This window comes from Myxocyprinus asiaticus, chromosome 49 (genome assembly GCF_019703515.2).
Source record: "Myxocyprinus asiaticus isolate MX2 ecotype Aquarium Trade chromosome 49, UBuf_Myxa_2, whole genome shotgun sequence".
Classification (NCBI taxonomy): domain Eukaryota; kingdom Metazoa; phylum Chordata; class Actinopteri; order Cypriniformes; family Catostomidae; genus Myxocyprinus; species Myxocyprinus asiaticus.
Window position 1 is genome coordinate 8431088 of NC_059392.1, and position 23901 is coordinate 8454988.

Genomic DNA, 23901 nt, shown 5'->3' on the forward strand with positions numbered 1-23901 from the left:
ATTGAGTCCGCCTGGTAAATCGAGTCCCCATATGACATCACAGCGTTTCCATACAGCTTTTTCATACAAATTTCACACCATGCATTAAACAGCAAGCCTGATGCAAAGGAATGTTTTAATTAAAGACAGAACCCAAGGTCAAATAGGTCCAGTTTTCAAGTTGGCCATTAAATATGGTTCAAGCAATTGTCCATGACCGTTTTTAAAAAAGGCACTTAAGAAATGCAGACAAATCGGTTTATGTTTATAATAGCATTGGCGACAAATTCTGCACCTCTTTACAACTGTGCAACAGAACAAAAGCAAATGATGTACAAAAAGAGTCAATGAATCACATACTGTTACGCAATTTTTTACAAATGTCCACTGAACTGCACACTCATACCACCAATTAATTAAAAACCCATTCTGAAAATGGAAAGGGCGACAATTAAGAAGAAAAAAAAAAAACGTTCGATGGGATTATGGAAAAAAGCAAAGAGGAACTTCAAATGACTGTGCAGGCAACATCCATGTTGCAAGTTCTTGTTTCCTTCCAAAACATCACAGCTATAGCTGATCAGTTGGTATTCTTGTCATCGTGTTTCTGGTAAGAGTAGAGTCAGACTGCAGGACTGCAACAGCTCCATATTGTTTCAAGATGGAGGTGGAGCGACAGAAACCCAAAGAGAGACGGGGTTTCCCCACAGCAGCACAGAAGGCCTTTGGTCCCGAGACTCCCAAAGATCAGGAGAAATGTGGTGGACTCCTACATGGCCGCCACATCAATCTGAACATAAAGTTGTCTGACACCAACCTGGGCACAGAGCAGAAAAGATCATGTAATGTAAATTATTTAATTTCCCATTGTTGGCAAGATGAAGCTGGTGTATTTTTCCAAAAACCCCACCTGTGTGAAAATGTTGTGTGTTTGGCTGAGAATCCATCTAGAATCTGCATCAGGTGCCACAAGGAGTTTGAGTGTACCAATGTAGACGTCTGTGCAAAGGGTCCAGAAATGAGGTTCTTGAAGATTATACACACCATGAAGCTGCTGGACCTGCGGTGAACATTACAGATAAGCAGATGCAACCTAATTTTATTTTTAACTTATGATGGAACGAAGACACATTAGGCAGTCAGAGTCCCATTCTTTGAACTTGGCTACTTTCTTAGCCAGATATATTTTGGTATAACTTAGAATAAAATATTTTCTTTTTTGAAGAAAAGCAAAGATTATTGTTAGGAAGTGGTTTTATCATGGTTAGGGTCAGTGACTGACCAACAGCTGGAGCCCAAATGGCATCAGTCACCTGGGACATTTCATTTGAAAATGCACTGATTTTGCCCCGTTTACCCCACTAATCCACACTTGATTGCCATTTTCCTCCACAGAAAACTAAAATGTATAACACACTCCATTAACGGATATTTTGGAAAATTATGATGTTAACAAGAGAAAACAGATTAGTGCAGACATTGCCTAAGTTTCCCTGAAACTTATTTGGCTAACCAAGTAGCTATGTTTGGAGAACAAGACCCAGAAAATGTAGAACACTAACCCTTTGGTAGCATTCAGGAAGAGAAAGGTCCAGAGAAGGCGGCGTCCGTTGCATGAGAATTCCTATGGATTCCCTGAGAAGAGGAACCACACTGTGGAGAAAGAAGCAAGCATGATAAATAGGAAAAGCTGAAACTTAAATGCACAACTTTTACTAAATTACTAAAAATACAAATGACCACAAATTAGAATTTTAATTATACTGCATTATAAAATTTGCAGACATTGCCTTTTCAACATGCCTTCATTAAAACATAAGTAGACGGCACTGAGAAATAGAAGATGCAGGCGCTTCTAGCTATGCAAGCTCAATTTTGTGTATTGTTACATTCCAAGTGCATTCCTAAGTATGCAATGCATTCTCAACACTGCCTCAAGGGGTACTATAGCAGACATTAGAGTGAACTGTCCAGTTCTACAGTGAGTTTTCTCCAAATCAATTACTGTCATGATGGAGCAACAGTTTGAAACAGAATTGTTCTGAGCGAGTAAGGTAAAGTCAATATATTTATGGCCACTTACCAATTTAATGGCATGTACTTTTGAAGATAACTACCACCCCTTTGAGTTCTGAAGTTTATCATCTCTACAATATGGCAAGAACACACGTTAAAGCATGTTCAACCAGAACATGAATTGGCAATGGTTGGCCAAGTGCTGGCATCTCTGTACGCAACTTGCATAAAGTATGTTTCTGGCCTGAACTGAAGCTAGAAAACAATGAAAAAAAGTAATAAAAAAATAAATAAAACAGTCGGTCAAAAACTAAACTGAAAATGAAAGAAAAATTGAAAGAAAACTAAACTGAAAAGAAATTTAAAATAAAATACAAATGAAAACTCATTTAAAAATACCTATTAACCCTGTTTGGCAAGACTAACTTCAAAGTCTTTCTAGCAACTCAGTCCACTGGCGGCCATCTTTGGAATGCTCTCGGGAAGCTATTTCCAGCCATGACAGTGCAGCTCCTATCTACTTTAATAGGGAAAGACTGAAATCTCCAAAACGGTTGGTCAAGATTACAATCAAATAACACATTTCAAATCAGCAGTAAAATCTGACAACATTGGTATTTGTGCTTCTTTAATTCAGATTACGCTAAAAAATGCTATTTCCCCGGCTTGTATAGCTAATGCGCGTTCACATTCTCGAGTTGATTGACAGGCGATGGCTGTATCTAAAAGGTGATCGGCTCTTTTACCTGTAAGACGTGACTTCCTTTCTACATGCGTTGACCGTTCCAATGTCTCCCATTCATTTAAATAGAAGTGGCCCGTCTCTGCTAAATAGTCTCTGCTAATTTGCCCTGAAGGTGTTGTTCTATGAGACATGAACTTTGAATGGCACAAAAGTCTCAGTCTGGCAAAAGGAATGGACGGCACATATAAAAACATCATTGGGTATGTCTTAGTTATGATTTTACAACTTGACGCCTAAACTAAACAGCTAGGGAGAGGAAATTCTAACAAATTATTATGACAAACAAGGCCTCTTTTTGTTAGCATTTTTTCAGAGCACACTTGATGCTGTCCAACATAAAACTGTTCATCTTATGGTATGGGTGGAGTAACAAAGTGGTGTTGATGTCATTCCAACAGCTGTAGTGCACCCAATGTTTAAGTCTGCAGACAAAGCTGGGGTACACCCCGATAAACATAAAATTAATATTGCAGAAGAATCACTTGGCAAAAACGGTTGACTGGTTAGGGGAGAAATAGGGGGTTAGGAGTCAACCATTTCTGCTCCATCATCGCTAGCCCGTGACTCTGCCAGCTTCTTACAAAGTCATCAGTCCTCCTCCAAACCTTCAGACCTGACCACTTCTGCATCTGTGAACCATTAGAGGGTTCCATGGTTTGGACTCCTTTCCCCATTCCCTGATCTGCTTGATTACCCCTACGTTCTCCGATCTCCTCCCTGAATCCCCAGCCTCAGTATAGGCCACACCAATGCGGAGAAGCTGTTCATCATTTCATGTAGACCACCATTATGCTGAAAGCAATACTGACATATAAACACATCTACAAAGACATGAAAGACACATTATACTACCTTCCCAAAAACATTGAAAATCAGCAACAATGTGCATCTTCAAAATATTTGCCCCTACATTGTTTTGATAAGATCACGAGGCATCTCTTCAGATTTCACAATAGTTGTCTTTTTGACCCTACCAAAATCTAAAAAAAAATAAAGAGATCCCGCAGGCTTTCACTAGTCTATATTAAAGGTGCATGCATCAAATAAAAGGTATTAAGATCAAAGTAATACCAATAAGCACCACCCTCCACACCGATCTATAGCTTTCCTGACTATGCAGCACTTCTTGCCATTAAACACTTTGTAATCAAGTAACATTAGGTAATGCGCTGAAAATTCAGCACATGCAAGCATTCTGTTTAATATCACCCTCAAGTTGGCTGTGGTGTACCAACCAATGTTTGCAACTGTACAAGCATGTAATAATCTATACTAAAACCATATATGAACATTTTAGAAACTGGAGCCTCATTGGTCTATTTAGTCTGTTCATTGGTTCCATAGCATCTTGCGTACACCTGGAAAGTGGAAGTTATTAAGTCTAACAATCTATTTAATTTAGCTAGATAGGGTTGGGAAACTTTAAGAGTGAAATTCAAGCACTTTTCAAGCATTTTCAATGTACCATAATCATCTTTTCAAGCACCTCGAAGCTTTAAGTATTATCCAATTCTAAATGTTACTTGACACAAATGCAAAACGTTGTTTTGACAAATCCTCTGTGATTTCAAACATTGGACAATCTATAAAAATGAATGTTTTAAGAATTCTTTTAAACCCAAAGACAGCTAAGACTGGAATCCTTAATAGAATTACAATCAAAGTCTTGCATTAACACACAGATACTGTCAGAAACACCAGTTATCTATAGGACATACTTATTTATAGACTGTACTTATTTATTTCCATGTGGTAAATGAAAAGAAATATCAATTAGATTTGGCTATTCAATGGGGTCATTTTTGTTAAGAAATAGCCTACACAATAACGCAAGGCAGCTTGATTTCAAACTTTTAACTTTGTTTTATTTATTTTAACTAAAAATTCAAATGAAACTGGAAAAAAAAGTGCAATTAAAAGTGTTGTTCAACTTTTTGAAAGATGGCTTTTCAACAGTTGTGAAGGGCAAAATCTCTTTGGCAACAAACGGTTGGGTATTTTGATGTCCGGGCAAATACATCACTTATTGTGGGTTGTTGCGGGTTTAATGTTGCAGTTATATTACCTTTCATCCCAGGACACAGTTTAGCTGCGTCGGAAGGGTAATGACTTTGTGTGAATACATTTGTTTTGTTCCCTACTAGGGCTGGGTGATATGCAAGACATATGTTCACAATATACATATATATCCAATTACATCGTCTATGACAATGTCGGAAAATTACTAATATTAAGATCTAAAAACCAATTATAAATGTAAACATAATTTTAATGATGATAATAATCACTGAAATATAAATCACTGTTCAAGGTGAACGTGTTTTTGTATTATTTTATGATTTAATCACAGATGTATAGGCTATATATAAAGTGACCCTGCAGAGTTGCGCTCACAATGAACTGCTCTGTGGAAATAAAGCGAATTGAACTCAAAGCACCTCCTGAGCTGAGATGGTCCGAGGTCAATTGCAGCACTCACAGACGATACTATTCATGACAAAAAATTTTAGAAGACTGAAACAAAGAAAGTGAGAACCCTTTACATATGCATGTTCCACGAGACTGCACGGTTTAGAACAAACAGCGTGTGGGACATGCACATAGATGGCTTCTGTTTTTTTTATTTATTTTTTAAAAGTTTTTTGGAATGCCCAATTCCCAATGCGCTCTAGGTCCTCGTGGTGGCGTAGTGACTCACCTCAATCCGGGTGGCAGAGGACGAATCTCAGTTGCCTCCGCGTCTGAGACAGTCAATCCGCACATCTTATCACATGGCTCGTTGAGTGCGTTACCGTGGAGACATAGCGCGTGTGGAGGCTTCACACTATTCTCCACGGCATCCACGCACAACTCACCATGCACCCCACTGAGAACGAACCACATTATAGTGACCACGAGGAGGTTACCCCATGTGATTCTACCCTCCCTAGCAACTGGGCCAATTTGGTTGCTTAGGAGACCTGGCTAGAGTCACTCAGCACGCCTTGGATTTGAACTCGCAACTCCAGGGGTGGTAGTCAGCGTCTTCACTCGTTGAGCTACCCTGGCCCCCCTGAAGGCTTCTGTTCTTAAAAATATAATAGTGTGTTTCTTTAAGCATGTTTCTGTGTGACAAACAGCATTTCTTGTGTCATTCCGAATCCGAGACATCTTACATTTACCCACCATGCACATTATATTCACTACCTGCAATTAAACGTCTTCTGTCAGTGCGAGTACTTTGCTGCCTGTGTAATTTGATACATTGGTAAAGAACATGTGGCTTTCAATGCGTTAGTTTGGTTCATTTATCATGGGTCGCAAACTGTGGTTCATTAGGCAACCATTCTTTATTTAAGGCTATTCTATTCGGATTCCCATGTTGTTGATCGCTCCTCTGTATAGAAATATTTTATTTCTACTCTTCCATCCAGCTGTCATTGAAACGGCACTCCGGCATGTTGGTGGAAGCAGGAGATGCAAGTATAATTTCTTTGGTGCCAATCTACCACAGTGGAAACGTGCAGAACTTCAGTGTGTGCGCAACATCAAGATAAGATGCGGAGCGGCGAACATGCGCTTCCGCACTTACAAGACACCACAAACATAACGACTGTTTAATATCTATTTAATTTCTTTAATTTTATAACTGTCAACAACCTAAGGAAAAATCAAGCATTTTCAAGGAACATATTCAGAGTTCAAGCATATTTCAAACCTTGAAAACCTAACTGGGAAAATCAAGCATTTTCACAACTTTCAAGACTCGGTACGAACCCTGAACATGTTTAGGGTATTTGTAAATCAGAGGCTTGGATTAACAAGACTAAGTAAATAAAAGAATTTTCATTTTTGGGTGAACTATCCCTTTAGGTAACCAACATGTTGCTTATTAGTATTATTCATTAGTTTTACTCACTATGTATGTAATTACATGACAGGTAAAGTGTGACCATTTGTTTCCATTAACATGTAACGTTACAGGGCATCATAAAACTGGCCACTGTGCCTTCCACTCACTAACCTGTGTGTTTGTGCCTCTTTTGGAAAATAAAATGCAAACAGGAAAGTACTGCATGAGGGTTCCTCAGACCTCTGACATCATACTATTGTTTCACACCTTCCTGTTCAGTAAAAGAGATGCACTCTTACTCACCGTTCCCTGCTTAATCACTAACCTGCCCCTAACACGCAGTAATAGTTGCACAAGTGACTCACTCGGCTAGAATACAATTACGTATGAATGTCAAGGTAAAGTTGGCCAGTGACACAGATAAAATGTCACCACCTAGGTCAGGGCGACAATCAGGATTTAATACTTCTGCAAGGACCTTGTAATCACTTATGGACTTTTTTTGGAAAAGCAGGAAAACATCTGCTTTCACCTCACAAGCCAAAAGCAGTATTCTCGTAAAAGGTCAAGCACTTCCACACCACATGGAAATGTTTGGTTATCACATCCAGTCAATCTGTGCACCTAATGAGAGCACAAAAACATTTATGATTCCAGAAGAACCGCAAGAATAAGGAGCAGCCTGTGTTAGAGACAGCAAAGTGGGGTTTAAAGTGTTACATTTACTGCAACTCTTATTTAAATCTATATACACTAAAGGACCAACCAGACTTTTCCATTGCTGGGGCAAGAAATTCATACTTGAGATTTCACCACAAAAATCTTAAGATGCTTTGCTGCACTCAAGCTATGGCCACAACCACGGGATGATGTAGCTATTAGGCCTCAGACATAAAAACATATGCCAGGATTCAAGGGCATATTTTTATGGTATGGATTTCCTATAGACCATTTCCACTAATCCTTAACCACAAATGTTCACAAAAACTAAAACTGGAACTTTTGATTTTGCCTCAAAGTTGATGGTCCAAAGAGGTTCAGTCTATCAATCTAAATGTGGAGGATCATTTAAGTAAAATTCGAACATGCATGAAACTTAGACGAGCTTGAAAAAGCTGCCTTGGTCTTAATAAATTAGCCTTGAACACTACTTTGGCTAAAACCATATGAAATGAAAACCAGAATTTTTAATTTTCTGAAGGAAATGCGAGCTGTGTTTGCCTATGCAAAAGTCGCTGCCACTATGCTAGGGTGTTTGGGAGGGTTGCAAGTGTCTAACATGTCTGTATGGCTCACAGTAAAAAGAGTGTACTTTGAAAGGTTGAGCGATTGAACATGCATGAGATGGAACGGCATTCAGAAAAACAAATCATAGCCTAGGCTTTAGTCCAGCGCTACTCAACACGTGGCCAGCATTATGATATCGTCAGAAATATATATTTATCAGCAGCCTATCAAATCTGTATGAATTGTGAAGTGTCCATTTTCATGAAGATTTACACTAGTTCTCTATACTGCTGAATCACTTTAGAGAAGGAATTCAATTCATGTTAAAAATAAGTAAAAAAAAAACAAAACCAAATAATATCGGAGCATGGCTGATGTTATGAGAACGGCGGTCGGTCTTCGCGTGCGTTCGTTCATACACCGTACATGTGCACTCACGCTCAATCAAACATGCACGCTCGCAATCTCACTTGAGTTACTCAACATGCTGTGAATCTGTCCAGTCTCTTGAATAGCTCATCAGAGATATGCATTCGTCATGACAACAGTATTTACAGAAAAAAAAAAAAAAAAAAAAAAAATCCTGCAGTGACGGTGTTGAGACGCCATCACGCAAATGCTTTTTAGTGATCTACTTCTGTGCAAAACGTTTAGGGGTGAACAAATCTTTATGACTTGTCACTGAAGGATTTTTGGTGCCAATTTTGGATATACAGTTGAAGTCAGAAGTTTACATACACCTTAGCCAAATACATTTAAACTCAGTTTTTCACAATTCCTGACATTTAATCGTAGAAAATATTCCATCTTAGGTCGTTTAGGATCACTACTTTATTTTAAGAATGTGAAATGTCAGAATAATAGTAGAGAGAATGATTTATTTCAGCTTTTATTTCATCACATTCCCAGTGGGTCAGAAGTTAACATACACTTATTACTTGTTAGTATTTGGTAGCATTGCCTTTAAATTGTTTAACTTGGGTCAAATGTTTTGGGTAGCCTTCCACAAGCTTCTCACAATAAGTTGCTGGAATTTGTCCCATTCCTCCAGACAGAACTGGTGTAACTGAGTCAGGATTGTAGGCCTCCTTGCTCGCACACACTTTTTCAGTTCTGCCCACAAATTTTCTATCAGATTGAGGTCAGGGCTTTGTGATGGCCACTCCAATACCTTGACTTTGTTGTCCATTTTGCCACAACTTTGGAGGTATGCTTGGGTCATTGTCCATTTGGAAGACCCATTTGCGACGAGCTATAACTTCCTAGCTGATGTCTTGAGATGTTGCTTGAATGTATCCACATAATTATTTCACCTTCTTCATGATGCCATCTATTTTGTGAAGTGCACCAGTCCCTGCTGCAGCAAAGCACCCACACAACATGATGCTGCCACCCGCATGCTTCACGGTAGGGATGGTGTTCTTCGGCTTGCAAGCCTCACCCTTTTTCCTCCAAACATAACGATGGTCATTATGGCCAAACAGTTCAATTTTTGTTTCATTAGACCAGAGGACATTTCTCCAAAAAGTAAGATCTTTGTCCCCATGTGCACTTGCAAACTGTAGTCTGGCTTTTTATGGCGGTTTTGGAGCCTTGCTGAGCAGCCTTTCAGGTTATGTCAATATAGCACTCGTTTTACTGTGGATATAGATATTTGTCTACCTGTTTCCTCCAGCATCTTCACAAGGTCCTTTGCTGTTGTTCTGGGATTGATTTGAACTTTTCACACCAAACTACATTCATCTCTAGGAGACAGAATGCATCTCCTTCCTGAGCAGTATGATGGCTGCGTGGTCCCATGGTGTTTATACTTGCGAACTATTGTTTGTACAGATGAACGTAGTACCTTCAGGCATTTGGAAATTGCCCCCAAGGATGAACCAGACTTGTGGAGGTCCACAATTTGTTTTCTGAGGTCTTGGCTGATTTCTTTTGATTTTCCCATGATGTCAACCAAAGAGGCACTGAGTTTGAAGGTAGACCTTAAAATACATCCACAAGTACACCTCCAATTCAGTACACTTACTATCAGAAGCTAACTGGCTAATTGTCAAAAGGCTTGACATAATTTTCTGGAATTTTCCAAGTTGCTTAAAGGCACAGTTAACTTTGTGTATGTAAACTTTTGACTTAAACTGTATATTGACCATTTCAAGGACTGTTCATTGGTGACGTCAACTGAAAACAAAAAACATACAGCCTCATCACCGCAGCCTTTAAACAGAGCGCGCCTCTCCTCGGGAGACCAGTCTCTACCTGCTGGTGTCTTCGAGGGTTCAGGAACGGAGCGGTGAGGGTCCGGTGCATGTTAGATGCATTGTCGGACCCGCACCCCCAGCGCGAGTTAGATGCTTCGACAGAGATTGGGCCACATGTTGCGGCTGGGCTGCTTGAGTGAAGCCGGTGCCACACATGCTTTGGACCAATAAATATTACTGTTTATTTGAAATATGTTCTTTTATCGTAATCTTGACCGTTTTGAAGATTTCGGTCTTTCCCCATTCAAGTAGATAGGAGCTGCACTGTCATGATGCTTGTTTACATAGAAAAATAGTTGCCTAAACTACCCAAGAGCATTCCAAAAATGGCCGCTGAGTGGACTGACTTACCTTGAAAAAGAGACTTTGTTGAAAGGACCCGGAATTACGTTTGGACTAGTGTTTCGGTACCGATACCAGTGAAATTTCACGGTTCTCGATACCAATTTCGATACCACAGCAAAAATATGCTAATATTATAATGTGCTATTGAACACACCAGTTTAGTTATTTTTAAATATTTAATAATTATTTTAATAATTATAGTTTAGTAATTATTATTTTCCAGAACTTTTTTTAAAGTTTAATTTAATTTCATCATCAAAATGGTGTCTACTAAATAAATTCTTTTAACAAGTGAAAATAGAACTTTTATGTCATTGCATTTTTTTTTTTTTTTGGCAAACTTATATTCAACAGCTGTCTTGCTTGTTATATTTTGATTAATTATTATTATTATTATTACAATGAATATTACATTTTACTATACAATTGTAATATATTTTAATTCAATTTCAGGCATCTAGATTTTATTTTGAATCATGCTTTTATTTTGACGTGTGTTTTTTGCCAGATGCTTCTCTTTTCCAGATAAACAGTTCATGTCACGGTACAGTGTGATCATTGAAGACTTTTAAGTAATGTGAAATGTAGGACACAGTTTTGAAGTGTTTGTATTTTAGACTACTGATGTTTGTGTATGTGGTAATTTTGAAATGTTGGTCAACTTTGGTCAACTCTGTTGTTTTAAATGCAATATAAATAAAGCTGAGCTAAGATTAAAATGCAAATGCTGTGATTTAAATTATATAAATTATATATATTTTAAATGTGCTGCGTGGTTCACAATGGATAAGTGCTCTGCTCTGTCATCTCATAGAATGTGAATGATTCTCAATGTCTGTGGATTTTCTAGTGGATGAGCGGTCAGATTTATTTAAAGTATGCAGCTCTTCCACAGTAAGATTGCAGCCTTTAGCGGTTTAATAAATCACACACGTCACACACAATCACACACACACACACACAATCACACGCATTCAAAATAAGCCTGTGAGTATTTTAAAAAGCAGTTTTGTGTCAGTCATACTGTGTGCTGGTACCGGAGAGAGTTGGTGCTCGGCACTACTGGTATTGCAGAAACACTGGTATCGTTACATCTTTTTTTTAGTATCGACTTGGTACCATTCCAATTCATTTGTTTTTGTTTATATTCTTAAAATGGTCTATATAATCATAAAGATTAAGAGTGCGGCCCTCGAGGGTACAGGGATCCAGCTTTCCGGCCCCAGACCTTTCCGAAGTTGAGTAGCCCTGCTTTGGTCTATAAAGGATTTTTTTTTTTTGCCCGGCAGCCAAAAAAAAAAAAAAAAAAAAAAAAAAAAAAAAAACGTAAATCCGATCGCTTAGAAAAGTAATAGCACACCTCTCCTCAACAAGTGGTACAACTTTTCCTCAACAAATGGTGCAATTGGGGCCTGGGTAGCTCAGCGATTCGTGGTCGCGATTATTGGTTCTCGCTCTCAATGGGGCACGTGTAAGTTGCACGTGGATTGCGGAGAATAGCATGAGCCTCCACATGCTGCGAGTCTCCACGGTGTCATGCACAGCGAGCCACGTGATAAGATGCGCGGATTGACTGTCTCGGAAGTGGAGGCTAGTCAACTAGTAGTCATTAGTTTAAGCCATTAGTCGACTAGTTGTTGCACGTTTACTTAATTACTTAAATATATATTTTTGGGGGGGCATCAGAAAATGGTTTGAGTTCCAGGGCTGAGAAAGAATATTATAAGTAACATTGCTAACACTGTTCTACATTACAGAGAAATACTAATCCATAATAATTTAAAATATAAATTTTACAAGCGCACACACAAAGCGAGCCGCAGTGACGATTCTGAATGTGTCGGGATAACCAGCAAGGAGACTGTCTGAGCATTTTGTTAATTTATAGAGAGAAATGCACATCAAGTTAAACATGCAGTAAGCAAGGTACTAAATTAGCTTCCCCACGACCAATTGGATAAGCCTAATAGCGCATATTTATCTAGGTTGTCTAACGTTAGAGCAAGTGGCCATGCTAAGTGGCTAATGTTAGCCTACTTACATGTTTCAAATGATAGGCCATGTTTGAGGTCGATGAATGATAGGCGAATGTTTGCCTGCAGAGTTTGCATGTCACCTTCTTGGGGTCATACTTTACCCTCTCGAAATGATCCCACACTTTGGATTTCCTGCCCAACATAATTACCGCATGGACCAGCCGTGTAAACGATCACGTCTGTCCGTCACTGATTGCGTGATTTCGCCACTTCCTGTGGAGTTATTTTTTCTGCGACCAACCGACCAATCAAAACTTGGTCGGGGCAGCCCTACTGCACTACCAATCGTAGTCATCACATCGCACTGATGTTCGCTTACGTGAAGTTGAACTCTGCTCAACTTTGTTTCTTCGCCAATGGTCTCAGTCAGTACGTGTACATGCAATTTATAAGTTCAAAATCAGTCAGCCTAAAACAGGGGTTTTCAAACCTTTTGATACCAAGGACCCCTAAATAGGATGGTCCCTTGCAAAGAACCTCCTCCTTAAAATATAAAGACATCTACAGTGCATCTGGAAAGTAATCACAGCGCATCACTTTTTCCACATTTTGTTATGTTACAGCCTTATTCCAAAATGGATTAAATTCATTATTTTCCTCAAAATTCTACAAACAATACCCCATAATGACAACGTGAATTTAGTTTGTTTGAAATCTTTGCAAATTTATTACAAATAAAAACCGAAAAAAAATCAATGTACATGAGTTCAATCTTTGTTTCTCATGGTCTGAGAGTCCTTCAGGTGCCTTTTGGCAAACTCCAGGCGGGCTGTCGTGTGCCTTTTACTGAGGAGTGTCTTCCGTCTGGCCACTCTACCATACAGGCCTGATTGGTGGAGTGCTGCAGAGATGGATGTTCTTCTGGAAGGTTCTCCTCTCTCCACAGAAAAATGCTGGAGCTCTGTCAGAGTGACCATTGGGTTCTTGGTCACCTCCCTGACTAAGGCCCTTCTCCCCCGATCGCTCAGTTTGGCCGGGCGGCCAGCTCTAGGAAGAGTCCTGGTGGTTCCAAACTTCTTCCATTTACGGATGATGGAGGCCACTGTGCTCACTGGGACCTTCAATGCTGCAGAAACTTTTCTGTACCCTTCCCCAGATCTGTGCCTCGATACAATCCTGTCTCGGAGGTCTACAGACAGTTCCTTGGACTTCATGGCTTGGTTTGTGCTCTGACATGCACTGTTAACTGTGGGACCTTATATAGACAGGTGTGTGCCTTTCCAAATCATGTCCAATCAACTAAATTTACCACAGGTGGACTCCAATCAAGTTGTAGAAACATCAAGGATGATCAGTGGAAACAGGATGCACCTGAGCTCAATTTAGAGTGTCATGGCAAAGGCTGTGAATACTTATGTACATGTGATTTGTTTCGTTTTTTATTTTTAATAAATTTGCAAAGATTTCAAACAAACTTTTCACGTTGTCATTATGGGGTATTGTTTGTAGAATTGAGGAACATAATGAATTTAATCCATTTTGGAATAAGGCTGTAACATAACAAAATGTGGTGTGCTGTGAATACTTTCCGGATGTACTGTATATAGTAAATTTTTTTGGTACAAACTTTTTATTCTGCTGACCCCCCTAGCACCACTTGGCATTTGTATACCCCCCTGGACTAGAACAATAATTCAACTTTTTAAAATGTCATGTAAACGCTAGTCCAACTGCGATCGTATTCTGATTTTTACGAAGTCAGACGAACGCAACTGTAGCACAGCTTCGACCTACATGTATTATCAGACCACAACTGACCTCGGCGTTCTGCGTATACAGGCGACGTGTTATGTGTAATTAAGTCGAACACAACACAGACAAGGTAGAGGTATCATGGCAAACAATAGGAATGGATGATGAGAAGGCAATTTATGTTGTTGCAGTTGAAGCTGAACATTCTTAAATACATGGATGGACAAAAAACAAGGAACAGCAAAAAAGTAAAAAGCTGGCTTTACGCAAATAGTCAACCAGAAGACGTCTACATCTGATGCCCTTCCTTGAAATATTAGATTATAACTGCATAAGTAACATAACATGTAAGTCACTGTCCAAACATCTACAGAACGTGAACTAAATGGCTAACAAGCTCCACGAGATGCACGTTGAAACTCTTAACGAGCCAAAGATGTTCTAAATACCACTCTTCTTATTTGCAACTGCTTTTAATTATCTGGTTTGGGGTTTAAGAGCTTTGTGTAGTCATGCTATACCTGCATGCCAGTCAGATCTCCAGATTGCACCTGAATGAGTACCGTTTTCATGCAGGAGCAATCTTGAGAAATCTCCAGCCTTGTGCGTCGAATCCTTACTATCATGCCATGATTGTGAATTCTTCAGCATGTACCACTTGGCCACTTGGAGAAAACTCAAGAAGAGGGGCAAAACTGTCCAAGCTGGGGTCTCAATGACATAAACCCCCCTCTATTTGAGAAACAAAGAGAAGGAAAATCCATCTTAAAAGATGCCTTTGTTGAAGTAACATTCACAGATCGCCACCACATTCCAAAGAGGGGGAAGAAAAGCCTCAAACACAGAGGGAGGGAGAGAGGGTTCGAGAGAGGAGATGAATATGTGGGCAAGGCTTTGGTCAGACCCATGCATTTTGTAAAATGGGGCCACATTCTCCATCCAAATTGTGCCTCTTCACTGGAGCACAGTAACCGCAGGACAATTTAAACATGGTGCACACACAGCAGTGCTCCTGCTCAAATATAAAAAGCTTTTACACATACCTACTTCGTACACAAAAACCAAAACAACTGTCTGTAACTGTTGAACAACTGTCTGAATGCCTTTCCAATATTAAAGGAGTAGTTAAGGGTGAGTAAATAATGACAGAATGTGCATTTTTAGATTAACTACTCTGAACCAAGCACTTCAAGACACGAGAATGCAAAACAAGTATGCATTTTTCCATCTTGACTGAAGCTGTTTGAATAATGCCACATGGGAGGAGTTGAGTCCTAGTTTTCTGGCTTTGCCACATGTTGAAAAAGTCCTCTGGGCTCCACCCTCTGAGCATGTATCCTGTAATTCACCCAGCTGGAGTGCCAACGGCTTTATAGGGCTCTTGGTTCAGGCCACTGTGAAGTGGCTTTTGTATGATCTGTGTTAGGTGCTGTTGAGGGTTCTTGGGTGGAGTTGAGGGTGTGGATTGTCTTGAGTCAAGTCGAGAGAGGTCAGATGCTTATAATAGCTGTGTGTAGTGTGTGAGTGTAATCTTACCTCACTCCTATAAGCATTGCAATGAGCATGGAGCAGATAGGGTCTGCGATCATCAGGTCATATTTCTGCATTAGGATGGCTGATATGATGACACCGACACTGCCCAACGTGTCTGCAACAATGTGTAGAAAAACTCCTGCAATAAAGAAAGCAAGGCTTTAGATTTATGAAGTGAAATAAGGCAAGACATTTTAGCTTTGTTCCAACAACCTAGTTGAGAAGCCGGTTACAGCAAGGCATTTACAATGGACGGGAACGGTACCAGTCATAAACGTTAAAACATAAATTGTTCTCATCAATAAATCCTCCATGTGCAGCAATGACTTCTTTGCAGATCCTTGGCATTCTAGCTGTCAGTTTGTCAAGATACTCAGGTGACATTTCACCCCACGCTTCCTGTAGTCCTAGAGGCACAATTTATATGTCATGCTCAGTTGCGATCTATGTAATGCGTTTCTAATCGAAATTATGCGATTCTGTTTTTCGTTTAAAAGGCAGCTCAGCATGTTTTGGAACAGAGCTTCTGTCCATTTTAAAGGTGCACTCAGTAATGTTTTCCTCATTAAAAAAGTTTAACTCCTAAAGACTTAAGAATTATACTTTTGCAATATATGTAGGAAATCATGAGCACTCACATTAAAATGAAGACTCCAGTCATATCAGTAACCTTATAAAAGCTGTGGAGAGGGTCCGCACATGGGGGCTGCCATTTTAGAATCACATGACCAGTCGAATACTACTCGCTTAATCTCATTATCCGTCCTGTTATTTGACACTCACTCATTGATTAAAGTAATCATGGCTGACTGTGAATACTACATTTCTACAATGGCATCTGAAACTGAAAACTATTGATTTTAAATGATGCTGCATCCAAGCCTCTAGGTGTCAGTGTAAGTCCAAGATGACACAAAGACAAAAGTTAATGAGTGTACCTTTGAAGGTCCTCATTTCACTTGAACCAGTGTAAAGTCTAATATTGATTAAGCATTATGTCTAAGATGAGGATACAGCATTTGCCAGCACATATCCTCAAACATGACTACTGTGGCTGTAACAAACTGGTGCCTGGGATACAAACTGGTGATGTCATTGCATAAACATTGGTGTCAATGAGGTCATACCAGTACATCTCATGAATGGGCAACCTGCAAGACTGCCCTCACTGACACAATTTCATTAATATATTAAAACATGTGCTGCTGCTACCTTAAACCAACATGTACTAGAAGTCTTAAGGAGTTGACATTTCCAAACTAGTCTTGACAAACACTACAGAATAGTTGTGGACTGTGATATGATTGCACTTTATGAGCGGTCCATTAAGTCCTCTCATTCCTCAAGAATGAGATGACATGATTGAGGTTAGTTTCAGTTTTGCAGAAAGCACAACCGCAGTAATGGAGCAAACTCATTAATAAGCGATGGCCCCATCCAAATGTGGTCAAAGCAAATACAAGCAAAATAAACAGGAATGCTGGAGCTCTTCCACCAGAGTACTCCTTATAAACAAACACAACGTCTATGTTCAGAATTACTACTTTAGGCCAAAGTGTACTTCGGTTTTCCATGTGCTGGTACATCTCATGCACAGTACGTGTGATGCAAATTTCGTCATCAGCACAGTATGCACGGGCTGTCCACGTGCAACCCAGTTTTCCCACGTCTGTGCACGCCATCCCGTATGCGTGTGCTGATGACTGCTAAAAGTGTATCACAAAGCATTCATAGTGCTCATGTGTCAAACATGCGTATCCATTTGGCTCTCGGTTAAAAAGAGAATACTTTGAGAGGCTAGTGCGCTTGGAAGAATACCCTAGCATTTAGTGATCACGGTGCAGTATTTGGGTAACTGTGTGCGAAGCGATCAGCAATGCGGACAACCGAAGTATACTTTGGCCTTTAGACTTTGAGGGTTCACAATTGAGTCTCCACTTCAGCCACAAACAAACAAATAAATAAAACAATGAAACAAAGAGAGAGAGAGGGGAAGAAAAAAAAAAAAAAAACTGTCTTCTTCATATTCACATATACCTCCACCTCGCACCTGTTTTTGTCCACTTTATGATAGGGTCTCAGCCCACTATTCATCATTATTTTTTGGAACCCAATAAACTTGAAATTTGTATTATTTGTATTATAATGCTATATTGATTATTATTATCATTACTAAACAATAGTAATATATTTCTGAAATAAAATCTTAACTTGCACAGGGCATTACTATGTGGCCTTGTTAAACCAAAGACATAATACAGACAGGACAGAGCAGCGCGCAAAACTTTGAAGCCATCAGCTCAAGTAGACAATTTATTCATTTAATTAATTCGCAGCCTTCTGCGGTTTAATGATCGCACAAGGTCATATCGCGATTTCGATTTTATTTCCATTAATTGTGCAGCCCTACATCCAAGTATTAAAAATGTTGCATATTATGTACAGTATACATACAATATACTGGTAAAAAGTAAGAGCAGAACGTTAGTATGCTATTCTAAACATGGCCAAAGAGAAATTGAGTTGTTCAGCTGGGGAGGTTGGTACAATCTACTTGCAATTCATCAGGAAGAGTTGAGAAAAGGTCCCTCGGTGGAGGCGAAACTGGGATGGAGACAGCATAACCTTTTGCACTGTCACCTCTTCTCCTTCCCTCCCCCCGTGCACCCTTCTTTCTCCCCTGATCAGGCCTCCCAAAGGATCCATTCTCTCTGTGTGTGTGCCAGGGTGAAGGGGACAAACTACTTTCTCTGCTCTGCTCTTTTCCCACACAACCTGGCACAAAGGGATTTAAAGTGACAGTACTCCTGCACTTACTCCGGAGTCATTGTTAACCCGGTTGGACCAGAGTCAAAGGTTAGAGGTTGGGCTGGTCAGAGCTGTCAGTTCACTACACATAAAACTCCATCATCCAGTCACGTCTAATGATAATTGAGCTGTCATGTGACAACTGATCTAGACCACTCGTTTCAAGTTTTATTCCTTGTTTAAATAAAGAATAGCATCAGTTCAGAGCTTTTCTGGAGTTAATACAACAAAAGAACATAATCTGCTAAGAATTCTAAATATTCTCTATAAGAGGAAAAGCTGTCTAGACTTGATAGCTGTGATTGTAAATATTTTCTTATTTCATGCTTTGCACACTCTTCTGCCATCTAGTGGAGAACAAATTAATGGCTCATAGCCTTACCTTGTAATATTTGCTTGCTGGAGCCTTTTCCCGGCGTATGTGAGTGGTCATCTATGGACACACAGATTAGAAATGAATCATTCCATACCAGACAAGATCACAATGTGTCAATATAGCTTTTGCTATTTCAATTTCAACACAAAGTAACACCAACAGAACAAGACTGACGCATTATATCACAACTTACACACTATTAGAGAAAGAACGCACAGAACTAACACAAAGGTTGAATTAGGTCTTACCGTGGCAGTGGGGATAGTCATGTGAATGTCCGTGTCCTCCATGTGAATGCCCATGATCATGTCCATGCTTGGACTCATGACTGTGGCCGTGGCCTCCATGTCCATGTCCCACACTGCCATTGAATAGAGAATGACTGTGGCCATGACCTTAAAAAGATAAAAGCATCAACATTTCCATCAGAAATTTTAAAAATCTATTTCTCTTTGTTGTGGCACGTGATATGGCTGCGAGTGTTTCATCATTTGTATGAAAAACATAAGTTCATGTGTATATTCTATCAAGAGGGAATTCCAGGAACTAGGATCAAGATACCATACCTTCATCACCATGTGAATGTCCATGTCCTCCATGTTGAAAAACAAATATTCCTACAAGATTTACCAACAGCCCTGCTATAGATACCGGAAGCAACCGTTCATGGTGGACATCAGGGGGTTCTAGCGCCCTCTGGTGACAAGAAAGCAAAACAGCAGCATTCATGAAGAACAATATTAGTGTATTTCACTAAGGCACAAGGTAAATCAACTGATCTGTTTTCTTTTGTACGTACCTCCACTCCCTCAGAGAAGATAAAGAAGGCAGTAAAGATGAGAAAAAGGCCGTTCACAAAGCCGGCGAGAACTTCTGCTCTGACATAACTACAAAACAGATGCAATATTGTTTAAATGGACTTGCAAAACTTGACCAAAGTAATGCAACCCAAGACATGCCATTTCCTGTCAAAGCTACTTAAGCAGAAGTGAATACATCCTTCTTTTATGCACTATTAAGGGCCATTCACACCGAACAGTCCAGCTGTTTTTTCAGCATCATGAAGGCAGTAATGATGCTGAAATTACTTGAAGAGTTGAAGAGAACATCAACTTTTACAAGTCTAGCTTTTTTTAGCACAAGAACGATTCGTTCTGAATGGCCCCTTGTAGTGCACCACAACAAAAGCTTTATTAATCCAAGTTAGTGGCAAACAGCTATGCTATAGTCTCTTACCCATAGGAAAAGGAGTCATTGGATCTCCACCGTGAGATCACTGATGCCGCTAGGCCTGCCAGAAGAGCAGTGCAGTCGAAGAACATGTGAAAGGAATCGGATATCAAACCTAAACTGAGAATCAAAGCAACAAAAAAGTGTTAAATAATCACGAAACTTAAAGGAATTCGTTCCAACCCTTTATTGAGGTCAAAGTCACATGGTTAAGGGCTTTTAGTGAGACATTATTCACTTTTTGTTTAGAGGCAAAGAGAAAAACTACAGTTTGTTTGCACTAACACCATTTGTGTTCCCGGTCAAAAATGACCGGCCCACTAAGATTGTTAATAAATCTCTCATATTGCATTTATTATCCCAAAATATTGCATTAGATCTTTTTGTTAAAATAATAAATTACTGATACAATTCACTGAACGGAGCTTTTTGATTTGCTGACAAACTAGAACTGTTTTGTTCTTATCATATGCAAATTTGTTACCACAACAATTATATTCAGAGTTGGTAAAACCATAAAAAAGACGAGTTTATATAAATTGTGTTATATATGGTTGTAAAGGTCTCAATTTGTAGAATGCAATGAGCAAATTTGATTCACTCAGAGGCCAAACTGCAGTGAGTTTTAGAGAATGAAATTCCCACAGACACACATAAATATAATAAACAGGAGTGTCTTTTTGTCACGTTTTTCCTTATTACTTCCTGAAACATACAAATAACATAGACAATGACATATCGTAACTTACAGAAGACTTTCCCGATACCAATGAGCCCAAACACAACATAAGTAGATATTTTTTCTGATTTTCTCCCCAATTTGGAATGCCCAATTCGCTCTAAGTCCTCGTGGTGGTGTAGTGACTCGCCTCAATCCAGGTGGCGGAGGACAAATCTCAGTTGCCTCCACGTCTGAGACCGTCAATCCGCACATCTTATCACGTGGCTTGTTGAGCGTGTTACCGCGTAGACAGTGCGTGTGGAGGTTTCACCCAATCCACCGCGGCGTCCACACACAACTCACCATGCGCCCCACCGAGAGCGAACCACATTATAGTGACCACGAGGAGGTTACCCCATGTGACTCTCCCTCCCTAGCAACCGGGCCAATTTGGTTGCTTAGGAGACCTGGCTGGTGTCACTCAGCAATCCCTGGGTTTGAACTCACGAACTCCAGGGGTGGTAGTCATATTTCAACATAAGTAGATCTTGAAATATTCCTCAAAGAGTGTACATGGAAAGATGATGCACAAAAGGGTGCTGAACACACATTGTGTGTGTGTCCATATCTGAGGACTTTGTGCATGCAAACACATCCACACATGTGCTCAATATAATATTTCTGTACTTTGAAGTGTAATCCATTCATTTCCAATGGCCGGTCATTTTTGACCGGGAACACAACAGGTGTAATAAAGTGAAATAAAACCAAAAAAATGTTTAAAAAAAATGGCCCATTTGTCTGTGTATTTTCAGTTACCATATAAAACCAAAGTCAAGTGTTTTTATTCCAATTGGATAAAGTAAAAAACAATAAAAATAAAAATTTGTTCTAATCAAAATTACTGCAACACAAAATAAGGGTTAAAAAATAAAAATAAAAGATAAAAAAAAAATGTTCTCCCACTTCTTGAAAGTTCACTAATGTTTCCCCCATTTTCTGTGGCTAAAACTGCCATATATATACACATTTCCAGGAGGTACACGCTCGACTCAACTGCACATCCTTGCACAGAAACTGGAGAATCAGAAATCTGGATTTCATTTCCTGGAAACAAACAGTTAATTCGAGTTACCTTCATCAGCCAGACTTTCCCACTCATATCACATATATGGAATATTCCGGCTGTGTCTCGAAACCTAGCGAGAGCTGCCTACCTAAACACCATTTTAGAGTCCCATATGTTTGCTCAAACATTCCTATGATGCTCAAAAGTGCTGTCTAGCAAGGCAGCTCAGTAGGGTTTGGAACACAGCAGATATCTTATGAACTTTGATCAGCCATTAGGCTCACTTCAAGGCTGCCACTGTTGATTCCCTAACACCCAATCAAAACCCTTTGTTCAGCCCATAAAAAATAGAAGGCAAGGCCCAAAACAAGAGCACACTAGCTCATCCCACACTTAGACCTACGTGGCATTTTCTTGTGTTTGGCCCCCTACTGTTACCTGTTACTCCATATGCCATACGAGAGCTCCACGAAAGCGAAGGACAGATTCAAACACAAGAAGAAAAACAGATTGCGAGAGGTTTTATCTGCAAGGATTGATCTAAAGAAAGAAAGACACCAAAACAGTATTAGATTGATTCATTTGAAAAGTGACCAGACCGGACAAGCCGGCTACTGAACTAACTTCAAAGCAAATGTAGTTAAATTAAATGGTCTAGAAAAATGACACGTGGTCCAAATAAACCCTAAATACGCATATTTGTATGTGGGATGTACTATAATACATTTAGTGAAGCGAAATGGAACATATTACACCTTATGTCAAATGTTTCCCTAGCTCAGCTAACAAATGTCTGACTGGAATTAAGTTTACACAAGACTGTTTTCTTATCATAACAGCTGACTTCACTTTTAAAGATATGAATGCTGTCTTCTTACTAATATAAGTTTTTAAAGAGACATTTACATTTTAATACAAAGTCTCGCGAGCTAACTAGCATGCTAACTCTATTTGCGGCAGCTATGTGAAAGTTAATGAATTATTGACGATTTAACACTAGTTACCTGAACCAACCCGACAATTTGACGAACAGGTTGAGCTTGGCGGGCTTGTACTCGTCATCTTTGATGGATAACGGCAGCATTTTTAGCGAAGCGTCTCCAGTCTCCGTTGCGTTGAGCGCTGCGGCTGCACGAGCGTCCGGACGCAAGGAAACAAACGAGTCCTCGCGCTGACGTCACGTGCGTCAGCCGTCAGATGATGATGAGCCAAGAGCACAGACACCAAATCCAAACGCGTAAACTGAAGTACAGTGTAAAAAATGCCATGCAAGTCAATTCATCCATTCATCTCTGAGGCATGTTTATGTCTATGAACCATTCATCCAATCATGCATGTATTACTGATTAATATGTTTTAAAATCATTCTTTCATGACATTCCTTTTTTAAAAATCTAGCTTAAATTATGTTTTATAAAGTATATATTAATGTTCCGGGTTCAAAACAAGCATAATGCTAATTAGGCCTTCACCACAAAAAATATTTCGACTCGATTTCGAAAAAAGAAGAAGCGGTTACAGTGAGGCACTTACAATGGAAGTGAATGGGGCCAGACCATAAACGTTAAAATACTCACTGTTTCAAAAGTATAGCCACAAGATGACATTACATTATACGTGTGAACCAGTGTTGGGCGTAATGCATTACTAAGTATTTAATTACTGTAATTAAATTACTTTTTCGAAAAAAGTAAAGTAAGGGATTACTCTTAATTTTTCAGTAATTTAATTACAGTTAGGCTACTTCTGATGTAATTGTGTTAAACACTTTATAGAACAATTCTATATAAAACAATAGTGAATTTAAAATCAAAATTTAACGTCTAATGTTAAAATGTATGTCTTCTAATTTAACGCTGCCCCCTTAAATTCTTTGGCGGGTTCGTGAATAATTTATTTGATTTTATATGATTTATTTGAAAGAATTAAAAGAACCGTTTCGAGTCTGTCCTTGTATTTTTCATTTGGTCGAGGCTGGTAAGGGTTTTACAAAGTATTTTGTAATAAGTAATTGGTAGTTAGTAATTCATTACTTTTTAGAGTAACTTACCCAACACTGGTGTTAATATGATTTTAGTGTGATAATATCTCTGT

General features: G+C 39.3%; 1 protein-coding gene across 1 annotated transcript; it reads right to left on the minus strand.

The window, feature by feature from the left end:
- Positions 1-96: 96 nt before the first annotated feature.
- LOC127438598 (zinc transporter 7-like) lies at positions 97-22977 on the minus strand. Its single transcript, XM_051694297.1, has 11 exons — positions 22812-22977; positions 22246-22347; positions 20084-20197; positions 19647-19734; positions 19414-19543; positions 19096-19242; positions 18854-18904; positions 15667-15802; positions 1542-1632; positions 890-1039; positions 97-796 (listed from the first exon to the last, which is right to left on the minus strand). The coding sequence occupies exons 1-11, from the start codon at positions 22889-22891 to the stop codon at positions 749-751; spliced, it is 1137 nt and encodes a 378-aa protein (XP_051550257.1). The 5' UTR covers positions 22892-22977; the 3' UTR covers positions 97-748.
- Between the last annotated feature and the right edge of the window lie 924 nt (positions 22978-23901).